Consider the following 12,232-nt stretch of genomic DNA (forward strand, 5'->3'; position numbering starts at 1 on the left):
TCAAACTGACCACTAGCCTTCATTTCCATACCTATCACTTTCACCTCATCAAATTCTTTCCTAGTCATCCCAAATTCTTTCAAAATAGAATCAATTACTTTCTCCACCTTTTTCTTAGAATCCTTCATTACTTGACTAGTTTTGACTTCTCTCATTTTCTCAGAATATGTCCCCCATCTAGGACATTCAAAATCAACTTCAGAATGAAGAATTATCTGCGCATACCCTTCAATCAATTCCTCACTCATCTCATATCCCATAGGTTCAATGAACTTTACCCGAGGAACTACTACCTCCATACATGCGAAATCTATTTCAACCATAAAATACAATTCATCCTTATACTTCTCTACTAGCATAGGAGGTATCCTATACCTTTGCTTCATTTCAGCTTGGAAGGATTCATTATTCTGTCAATAACACTGACTCTGGTTGTTTAAGGTCTTGACCTATATGCTCGAGTGATTAACTGCATTGCACACTCATTTTCATTCCAATTTGTGATTCCAGGGAACTTCTTAGTAGCATAGAAAAATATGTGTCAATAGGGATTCAAATCTAAAGACTGCACTCCTTGATTTCTTGATTCTAGATATGTTGTCCAACAACTGTGTTCAGATAATGTCACACATATTAACCTCTTCACCTCTTACTGCCAAGTAAGCTACATGAAGAAATCCTACAGGTATTGAATCTATCTTGGATCCATGATTGTACTTATATCCCAAAATCTTACAAATGAGTCTCACTCCATCATCTTGAATGGTGTTGACTTTCATGTTACTACCATCAAAATATGTATTGAGATTCGTCTCAACTATCTTGTGCACACTCTTAATGTTTACTGGATTGCATCCTTCATTGCTCAAACCTGTGACCTTGTGAATTAGGTCATTATCTATACATATGATAGAATCTCCGAACCATAGAAAATCATCATGTACTCTGCTCAGAATTATCCTTGTCCATTCATTATTGTCGAAATCCATGTAGAACATATGCTTACCTAGGTTAAGTCGTTCTAGGCATCTATGTTCAGGTTTCAACGACAAGTAATTGTGGCACATTTTCTCTAATTCCTTATGAATCTCTGAATCACCTATGCTTTCAATCTTGCAATGAATATATCCTCTTGTATCTTCGACGTGAAGAACATATTCCGGAACTCGTGAAAATGCTCCAATAGGGTCATCAAGCATGGTTACCAGGAGACCCGTCTCCCCCCTAAAAGTGGCGTCTCGGAGACCGAGACGCGTCTCGGAGACTTTTCGCGTCTCCGGAGACCTCAAAAAAGGTTGGAGACTTCATGACGAAGTCTCCTGAAGTCTCCCCGTCTCCTAATCCAAAAAGTGAAGTCTCCCCGAAGTCTCCTGATAAAATATAAATGTAAAATATAATATTAAATAATTTTATATATTTTAGCCCTCATTTAAATGTTTTTAATGCAAAAATCTAAGGTACTACATGAATTCCGTAACAACTGCTTGGTGATGTACGTCACCTACTGGAACACGATACAAGTCTAAGACAACATATTGGAAGCTGTACAGGATTGCAGTAAAGATCCCAAATCACATAAATTTATGCGGCTGAGGAATTAGGGTGCAAAAACTGTTGTTAGTGCATTAGAAGATAGTATTACGTATGTTACAGAAATCTGATATGCAAATGCTTGATAATAGTATTATTCCTCATGAAAACCAAGCATCTATTTGCTGATAAAGACTCAGCGATAACAGTGATAGACTAGAGGATTTATGTATGTTAACATGAATGTATTTGGTCCCATATTTCTGTTTTTTCAAGAGGATATCATGTTTCAGTTTGATGTATAAGTCATATTTGTTATTCGTACCTGTTTATCTGCTGTTGGCAATATCCTAGTACCAATATAGGAATCTTTGTTAGTTGAATCTGTGTAACTGGAAAAAAAACACTATTACAAAATGATTTACTCCCTTTTAAACTAAGCAATCCTAACTCTTAGTTAGAAAATAGAAATCCTAAGTGTCTCTATGCATGCATCGATGTTGAATAATTCAATAATTTTCACAAATTTTTTGTAGCAATGCCAATTTGTCAGGTTTTAAAATCTATTTCAGTAATGTGCTTCTGTCTCTGACCGCTTATTATTATTATAATCTTTGACAGTTTGACTCTATGAATCTATTTTAATTTTTAATGTGACAACACTAGTATTATTAATTTATTATTTACTTTAGTCTTTTAGTCTTACGGTATTACTATTTTGAAATTTTGAAATTTTGTATTTACTTTTAGTATTAGACTCTGAGTTTAAACTATTAAAAATTTATTTTAAACAAAAAAAAAAAAAAAAAAAAATTGCCGTCTCCAAGTACCCCCGTCTCCTATTTGAAAAATTGCCGTACCGGTACCAGTACCAGTACCGGAGACCTCAAAGTCTCCCCGTCTCCCGGTGACCTTGTCATCAAGCAAAGAAATAAATGGGTGTTTCTTGAAATTTTACCTAGGTCTATTGCTTACATTAAAGACTTCTTGTCTTGCCATTCTTGAAAGATTATGCTCAACAATTCAAAAAATACCTCAATTTCGCATATTAGGGTTTCCGGCAACTTCGCGTAATTGCAAGCCTCTTTAATTCTCCAAATCTTGCTTCAATCTCACACACAGACTTCACACAAGCAAATGATATATGCAAATCAGTTTGCATCCTTTAAATCTTTTGCAATATGTACTTCGCATTAAATGCATGTCTACCACTAGTTAAATATACTGTCTCTATGCAACAGAGAGATAAATCTTCTTACACATCCTTATCCTGATCTTATTAGGCAATGCGCACTTTACTGTAGACTTCTCTCAATATCTACTACATACTGTTAACTGTGCAACCTTTGATAATTACTCTAACATCAGTTATCAATAACTAATACTCTATTTCACTGAGAGTGCTTAATTCTAGTAAGAAGAGTCACAAACAATAAGTGACTTCATTGTCTTGTCAAGTACATCTTCTGTAACTGTATGAAAACTTTTTGGTTCCTTTGCCTTTACAAGCATTCATTTAATTCATTTGTCTGCTCCTTCATTTCTTTCTTCAAATTGTCATTATTTCTTCTATTGTTCCTTCTATAATTTTGATTCCTGTTTAGATCTCTTCTCTCCATTCTGCAAAACTTCGTTGTGTGTCCAAAGTTATTGCATAGCTCACATATAGGTGCTTTTTTTTCTATTCATTTAGTTGGTCATCGGGTGCTCTGCAATTCCTTGCAATGTGTCCAAGATTGTTGCATCTGTAGCAAACAATTTGTCTTCTTTCTCTACTTTCATTACTGTGAGATCTTTTATTTCCTGCATGGTTAGTGTTCCTATATATCCTACTATTTGCATTATTGCTATCAAATTTAGGTTTCTTACAATCTATTGCGTGATGACCATATCCATGACAATTATGGCAATAAAATTTTGAAATAGGTTTGAAGGACTTACCTTTGTGATCGACTTCAGTGTCTTCAAGTTCATCACACCAGGCAAAAGATTCATTTCTTTTGTTGTCCATATCTTGATCAGATTCTTTAACTTTTTCAGAGTGAACAACATTCTCTTTGTCTTTAGATGTATCATTTGTCTTGCTTAGATCCTCATTGACTTTAGGAGTATCAGGTTCTTTTCTCTCAATAGATTTCTTGGCAAATTGTCCAAGAAAGAATCCAAGTCCAATCTTGTCATAACTGGGTCTTTGTGCACACATTTGTTCTTCAATCTTATCATTGTTGGTATTCAAGTTGTTGTTTGGTTCGTACCAACTCACCTTTCACAATAGTGTTGTATTTCTCTAATTCTGCATGCTCTAACTTAATAGATTCCAATTCAAATGTTACCTTACTTAACTGAGATCTTAGATCAGCATTTTCAGCTTTAATTTTAGAGTCATTCTTCCCTCCATTTTTCTTAAGACCCAGCTTAAGTTCAACTATCTTTAACTTGTGTTTTAGGATCTCATTTTCTTTCTTCAGATCTTCAATGTCATCATCACTGGTTTGCTTAGTAGATCTTTTTTGCTTCAAGTCATCAATTTTGCCCTTTAATTCACCAATGTAGGCTTTTGCATCCTTGTATCTATCTTTAAGGCCATCTCTTTCATCAGTGAGGAACAAGTGCTTCTTCAAGAATCTTCTTCAATTGTTCCATATCCATAAGGATCTTATTCAAGTTGTTAAGCCTCTTCTGAATAACCAAGCTCTAATACCAATTGTTAGAAATAGATAATACTGAAGGGGGGGTGGGGGGTGAATCAGTATTTTCAATCTTTTTGCACACAACTAGATATTATTAATTACTTTACCAAATGCATAAGAAAGTAAACCAATAATGCTGAACAATATAAACAACCATACACAAAGAGAGATCATAACACCATATTTTGTTAACTAGGGAAACCCTGGCCAAGGGAAAACCCCGGTGGGGATGAAACCCACTAGATGATTCACTATATAAAGAATCTGGTTAAGGATATTGACCCTGTTAGGAGTCTGTAAAGAATGTATAGTGTCTCGAGTCCCTATTAGGAGACTAGGCCTTGTTAGAAGCCTCAACCCTGTTAGGAGTTGGTGGATCATATACAAATGTGTGCAAGAAGAGCCAACTGCCCTAACATGCAACTATATAATAAGATCTTCAGGAAATAAGTATACATACAATTCTGAGATACTTGTTGTACTTCGCAAATCTTCTAATTGACAATTCTTCATACAAGAGTGACTGCGCACAACTCAATCTGCATCATATCTAGCATAACAATGCTTCGCATCATATATCACAAAGTCGCATTCACTTGTTACTCGCATTTCACAAGATCATATCAACACATCACTATCATCATGTTCTTCGTCTATACTAACTTCACAAATGAAGTTCTTTACTTATACCAAGCATATTGGTAAATTCTTCCTTAGTCGGCTCATATAACATCATTAGAGTCGGCTTATTAAGAAATAATAATTAAAACAATAAGTCAAGTTGTTTAACACAATTTTTTGACATGCTCTGTTCTGCATTGAATCATCACTGCATTACTAATTCCTTCATAACTCAAACTCGGTTGATCGTATGGACATGCGCACATCATCATGATGTCCTGCATCTCTGGTTAACTGCGCAAAAGAATATTCCAAGGGAATATTCTGTTATCATCAAAACTGTTATGCTGCTGTAACACTGTCTGACACTTAGACAATTTTATTTACAGATGAGCTAGACTGATCTGCAAAACAAATATGTTGCCATAAATGACAACCATAACTTACCTTATCTGATTGATTGGACATATTGGCAACAAACTGTCATATCCAGCACTATACATATTAGAGCATCTTGAAAACTAGCCATTTCTGTATCAGATACTGTACCCAAACCAGTACCCATATACATGACCATGCAACTCTGATTTCTGCTATTATTTTGAATCTCCCAATGCACTTGTAGACTTAATTTCCTGCATCTTCTGATTGCATATTCATGTTTAATAATTGTTGGGTTAAGTTTATTGCTTGATATTGCAGCCCCAATTCTCAACATCATTAGCCACAAGAAATCATCATCTATTGATATCACATGAAAAGCTATTTATTAAGACCATGCAACAATTTATTAACACATTTCTGTATTGTTAACAGGCAAATATTATAAACATTAGTGGTACAACCAACATTAAGATGTTTCCAGCTCTTGTTATAAACTCAGTTATTGCTGTTATTCATCAAAACAATTATAAACATGGCAATACTGTTGTGTTATTTCCTGCAGATTTTCTCAATAATCTTGTTTAAAAAGATGGAACTTGTAAACACACATAGAACTGGAGATTGGCAAGGTAACAAACCTGCCAATAGAAACGCAACCAATTCTCATCTATTTGATTTCTAACAGCATCCATCTCCTTCCATTTTTGTAAAAGCATCTGTGCCAGGTCAATTTCTCCATATTCAAGTACCATATAAATATAAGCATCTTCATTGATTCTTGCTTCCTTATTTCCCAGTTTTCCTCCAACCACATCCCTGAATAAATTCGTGTCAGTTACCTGTCCCAGTATAACAGTAAATCAATGGATCTTCACCATTTTGAGAAAAAAATTTAAATACTTTTACAAAAATAAACTTGACTCTTAATTCTTCAATCATATGATATTCAAACTGTAACTGATTTTCAGTACCTCATAGTCAATAAGCTGTATTATGTAGTTCTTTCCACGCAGCCTTGTAAGGTAATCTATCTCCTGACAGAAACCATATGCAGTAGAATAGTCACGGCCTTTTAACTTGATTTTTTTAAGGGCATAAATTGTGCAGTCGGATGATATGACTTTGTGAACCTCACTGCTACCTCCACTGCCTATCTTACCTAGCTTCTGATACAATTTATTATTGACGCGGAAAAATGCATCTGAATCATAATATTTTTTTCGACCAGTGCCTGTTTCTTTGATGGTGACAGCTGAAGCTTTTTCCAAGTTAACTTCAGAGGAAGGTTGTTGAATTGATTGATTTATACATTTTGAACCTTCTGGCACTCGGTTTTTATCTTTTATTTCCTTGGATGTTACATGAGGTTCTTGAGGAAATTTTTCCTCGGCTATTTTCATTACCGCTTGAGGATCTTGAAAGCTTGCATTGCTTGGTTCTTCAGTTATATTTCTACCACTATTTGCTTTTGCAGTTGCACTCTGCTCTCTGGACATATTGACTCCTTGCCCTACAGATGATGAAGTCAATGGTCCAGAGGTGCATTGAATTGATGTAGCACTCTGACATGCAAATGCCGAAGATGTGCATGGGAAGATAGATGCAGATGAAGCTGAAGAGTTATACAAGTTGAGATTAAAATGCCTTTCAGAATCATCTGCGCCAGTATTAGGATCTGAATATTTTGAAATTCTGCTTGGTTCTCCCAAAACTCCTCTCTCTGTAGCTGAAACAAGACCTTTACATGGACCAAGATTTGGAACAGATGATAATGTTGAGAGGACTGATGTACAATGAACTGAAGTTGAATTCGAGATGCCAAAAGCCGATAAATTACATGATAAAGTTGCAGGTGCAGACAGAACTATTGAATTATTTACCTCAATTCCTGAAGAAGCATTATCTCTTGGCTTTATGATTTGTTCCGAAACAGCTGTTTGTGCTGTTGTAACAGTCACATTTGTTTTAGTAATCTGTACCTCTTTAGAAATAAACTTATTTTTTGGTGCACCAACTACACCTGTCAGGTTCGAAATCAGTGGGTAATTTGCAAACGATTCCCCTAAGTTATTCAAACTCCCGCTCTCCTGGTTTTCTGTCAATGCAAGTGAATTCAAATGAGATGACAAGTTCTCCACGCCAGTATCAGTGGCCACCTCACAGGCCTTGGAATCAACAGAAACAATAGTAGATGATATGGAATCATGCAGTCTACCCACTTCTGCAATTGATGAAAGATGACCTTCATAAGATAGGTTGGTTTAATGGCAATATCACAGTTGCAACAATCACACTTTGAAGTATTAGTACAACCCAAAAAAATCATAACCTACAGAAAAGGTTCTTGTAAGAATAGATTTATTTTATGGCTTACTAATGAGTGTTAACAGCAATATCAAATATGCAACAACCACAAGTATTTATACAAACCAAAGAAAATTATAACCTACAGAATGGGTTCTTCTAACAAAATTTCTTTGATTTTAAGTTTACATATGAATACAGTATGAGGCTTACTCTGAATCGACTCATCCTGGATGGACGATATTATAGGTGCACTGCTGTCATCTTTGGCAAGTTGCACCAAGCTGCTTGATTTCAAATGCATCTGGTGGTTGTCAAATGCCGAATGTACTGGCCTATGTTTCATGTCCATGATTGAAGAATTTGGAAACACCGCACCATCACCCCTATTTGAGTAGTCAATATTTGCAAAATGCACCTTTTTTGGCGCATCTTGTACCACTGGTTTTGGGTGGTCTGATCTGAGAGGCACATTGTACAACTTCTCTAGTTTATTCAAATGGCATTTTGAACTTGATACTTCATCAATTTTCCTATTTGCAGAGTTAAAATTAGCTTCATCATTGTAAGCATTGCATTTGTAACTATTCACTGAAATATTGTGCTCTGCCATTGACTTTTCTAAGTTGCCCTCTGAATCAACTTCACCTGTACCAAAATAACCACACTTGTTGTCAATTAACATCAAATCTGCATTGTTTTGATTTGGGCTTCCACTACTCCCAACATTAACAGTTAAAGAAATGGTTGCATCTTCACCTAGTCTTCCCATGTCAGCTTTTCTCTTTCTATGCTCTTGGGGTTCGTGGTTTCCTCCAGAAATACCATCATATGCATTACTTTGCCCCAGCCTGGATACTTCCTTCTCAATGTGTTGAGAAGGACTGTCAGCAGCTGGAGGACATTCTGTACTAGCTACAACAAGGTCCTTTTCACAAGAAGCTGGCTGATCTGGGGAGGCACTGTTTTCTTCCTCGCTGATTTTTGGTAAATTTTTATCTCTTTCAGTATCGGTCACAAGAACACGCCTGGCGGGACCTACACAACCCAGTTTAATTGTTTAGGAAAAAGACTGACTGATGATCCAAGCTTCAAGAGAATGCAAATTGTTACTTCATATCAATTGATCTATCCAGCAGTTTAGAATTGGCAATATGCATAGTTTTGTTAATTTTATCATTTGTATCTCAGATGTAAAAAAAACAGGGAGGGTTCTTAATAGCTTATTATCAGAAAACATCCATTCATAATATACAGATCCTACTAAGCACAAATTCATGAAGTTTCCACAGATTATTATCTAAGTTACCGATGCTGGTTCTGATGCTGATGCGGGTGCCGGGTGCTGATGCACGGATGCTTTTTTTGGGGGATTTTGGATGCATTTGGGTGCATCCATATAAATATATATTTTAAAATATATATATATATATTTAAAGAAAGTACATTATCGCACTGATCGAGAGCTGTCGACATGTGGGCCACAACATGAGGAATCTAGTAACCTGCCTGTGAAATTAGTCAAATGAGGAGGCAAAAGGCTTAGTAAATTTGTCAAAGGGTTAGTTTTTCATCTAATGCAGAGTTTGGCATTCGCTAGTTATTTGTTTCTGCTCTGGCCTCCTAAAACAGGCGGTCGTGATGAAATCCATATTCTTTTCAGCACCCATGCAGCTTCCTAATGCATCCGCATATCAGGAAGCATCTGCACCAGCATCCGGCCTTTTTCCAGGTGCATCAGTATCCTAGATTATTATGATCAATATGGTAACTTCTCCCTGTTAATGGGTGTAGGATCTTCCTTCGGATCCAAGAAAAGGGGTGTAATGAAAACCTGAGGTTGGCTGGTTAAAGATTAACTTCAACTGTGCATCAAGACTCAAGAGGGAACCCTGGTCCAAGTGGTACAGGATGCATGGTTTGGGATCATCATGGATACTTTTGAAAGAGAATTCTGAGTTTTTGGGGGTCACCACAAACAATGTGGCTGAGTTTCAGGCTGCTCTTCTTCGGCTAAAATGTGGTCTTTCCTTGAATGCTAATCGATTGCCTGTTGAAGGTGACTCTCCCCTCACCATTAATGCCATCCAAAAAAACTCTACACCCAATTGGATGCTCAAGAGATGGCTGAGGCCAATCAAGAAGGCTACATTAACATTGGAGAATGTCTGGGTGCCTCATTGTTTATAGGGAAGGTAACGGGTGTTGCAATGACTTGGCTGAGAAGGCTGTCAAAGGGAATGAAGTGGACAGCATGTGGTTAAATAGGATGGGTATCTACCGTGGAGAAAGTGATAGCAGTTAATCATTTAATGACGATGGGATTGAGTACCTTTTTATGTGCAGCTATTACAATTGTGCAGTGGGTGATGCCAGAAACAACATTGGTTGAACAAGTTGGCGTAAAGAAATTATATGACTTGGATGTTTTTGTTTCATATTTTTTGGTTTTTACCTCATGAGAAGTAGAATTTTTTCAAATTTGAAGGGGGGATAATCATAAATTTAAGTAGCATGTATAACAAGTGGTGCCTTAAGATTAATTTGTGTAAGTGGCTTGGGATTGCGTGCAAATGTCTGAGGTGACAGGATGTGGATATATTAACCGTGGGTTAGGTGGTTGTTCTGCACTTCACTCAATCTCTACGAATGACATTTGAGTTAAGGTGGCAGACAATGGATACAACAATCAGGTTGGTATACAGGAAACAGCAAATGTCCTACTTGGGAGTTCTATCTGAGAAGAGGCTGAAAACAATGTTGATGTCCAGCCATGGGTTGTTTCACCATGCACCCAAGCACCACTATTGTGTTAACAGTAACACAGACGAAACAGCAATGTTTGTTGCTGCATTGATTGATCTCAGCAAAGCTAAGGAGGTGGTAGTTGCACTATATCAGAAGCTCTTGTAACATGCCCAATTGGGACTTGATTTACCCTAAAATTCCTAACTAGGGTTTGGATTGCAACTAGAAATGGCAATTTACTTAGTCTCTGTAATGTTCCCTACTAGGAGGCTGCCAATTCTTAAAGATTAATATGCATCACTATGTATTTAAATCAGATTAAATTAAGAAACAATCAATGATTCATACTAGATTCGACAGCTAACATACTTAAGCCCCAATTCCTTACTTCTCTCCTAATCATCAACCCTAAGGAAGATGAGGACTTACTAGTCAATAGGCACTTGGAAACCAATCTATAAGTAGGCTGTCTCAGGGCTTCAAGACCCCATGCATATCCCATCTTGGGATACACCTACCTTGTAAAGATTTATTCCACCTCTCCCTAACAAAACCAACCTATCCTCCCAGGGAAACAGCAAGTGATTAAGGAATAGGCTAGGATTGTACGAACTTCAAATAAATTATGAATAGTTATGAACATATATATGTATGTATGTATGTATAAATATAATATAATTGATATATATTTTTCTGATTTCACTATCATAAACTGATACTAATGCAAATATGTATACTAGACCATATATAGGTCCCCTTACTCTTAATAGCATTCAAATATAATATTCTATAAATCAGTATTGATTCATATATAAATTACAGCATGCCAGCTTTCTCTTACATGATGCTTGCCAGCAATTAAATACGATCTATTTCCTTTTTAATATTTTATGATCACCAATGATATATGTTTAGGGGAAAATGGAAGCAATCAAATTGTTAATGTAAACTAGATGAGACAAACTCATTAGTTATATGTTAGACATCTTCAACCTAAGTCATTCACTGTAAGAGAAAGAGGGGCTTCTGAGCATAACTCTCAATATAACCCAAGTTAGATTAGCACAACCCAAGTGAAGGGAAGGGATGTCAATATTAAACTAAATTATATCAAGGAAGTACACAAGCAAGTCCTCTTTCATGCAATGTTCATTCACCTTTAGATTTGTAATGTTAAGGTAAATTGATTAGATTGAATTGACTAGATTGATTGAGATTGCAAGAAGCGTAAATGGTAACTAACTACATGAAAGATTAGGTCTAAAACATCAAGGTAAGAGCTATAAAAAATGCATATTTTAAAAGAGGAAATAGATAGATGAAGAAGAGTGTTGATTTTCTACCACCTACAAGCCTTGAAACAAAAAAAGCTTGCTTTGTGTTGTCCAATAGAAAACCAGAAAATCTGAACTAGATTGATCTCTAATTTTACCTAGGTGCAGGTCGACTTCTGGTATAAATTGACTTCCTGGGTACAAGTCGATCAGGTCAATCTCAAGTCAACCTATACCGGGCTTCCAAAATTTTGCAAATCTGAAAACCTCTCTGAAAAGGGTATCCGGATCCATGTTCAAGGCCTGCTTCCAAAACCTACGTATAAGGAAAAAAAATAGTTTTGTTTGTTGGGGGAGGTGTCTTGGTCAAGCCCTAGATTGAGGAATCAACCTTGAAATTGAGATGTAAATGTACGTAAACAAGATAAATGTAAATATTCACCTTGCTTGTCAAGAATGCTTGAATGTTGAATTGCTTGAATGTAGGATATCTCCAAATATGTAATGAATTTACAAAACCATCTCATAGATCTATGGATGAAACATGCTCAATAGAAGGAGGATGAATGCATGAAGATGCAATGGTGATGAGTGTAGATCTCCTCCCTCTAAGTTGCCAATTCGAGTTCTGGTTTGGGTACAGAAACGGATACAGGGTTTGGATACGTGGGTATGATAATT

General features: G+C 36.2%; 1 protein-coding gene across 6 annotated transcripts in view; it reads right to left on the reverse strand.

Moving 5' to 3' along the window:
* PPK1 (putative protein kinase 1) overlaps positions 1–12,232 on the reverse strand; it is a 70,947-nt gene that overhangs the window by 51,375 nt on the left and 7,340 nt on the right. The window contains exons 2-5 of one of the 6 annotated variants that reach the window (XM_089816419.1): positions 8,289–8,567; positions 7,743–8,177; positions 6,197–7,446; positions 5,864–6,064 (exon numbers count right to left, since the gene is read on the reverse strand). In XM_089816419.1, the coding sequence (XP_089672545.1) occupies positions 5,864–6,064; positions 6,197–7,446; positions 7,743–8,177; positions 8,289–8,567 (2,165 nt within the window). Of the gene's footprint in view, positions 1–5,863; positions 6,065–6,196; positions 7,468–7,742; positions 8,568–12,232 lie in introns of all 6 variants that reach the window. The other 5 variants (XM_089816426.1, XM_089816417.1, XM_089816424.1 and 2 more) reach the window with 5 other exon arrangements.

Source organism: Cupressus sempervirens, chromosome 1 (genome assembly GCF_028749045.1).
Source record: "Cupressus sempervirens isolate cs-2001-9-10 chromosome 1, ASM2874904v1, whole genome shotgun sequence".
Taxonomy (NCBI): domain Eukaryota; kingdom Viridiplantae; phylum Streptophyta; class Pinopsida; order Cupressales; family Cupressaceae; genus Cupressus; species Cupressus sempervirens.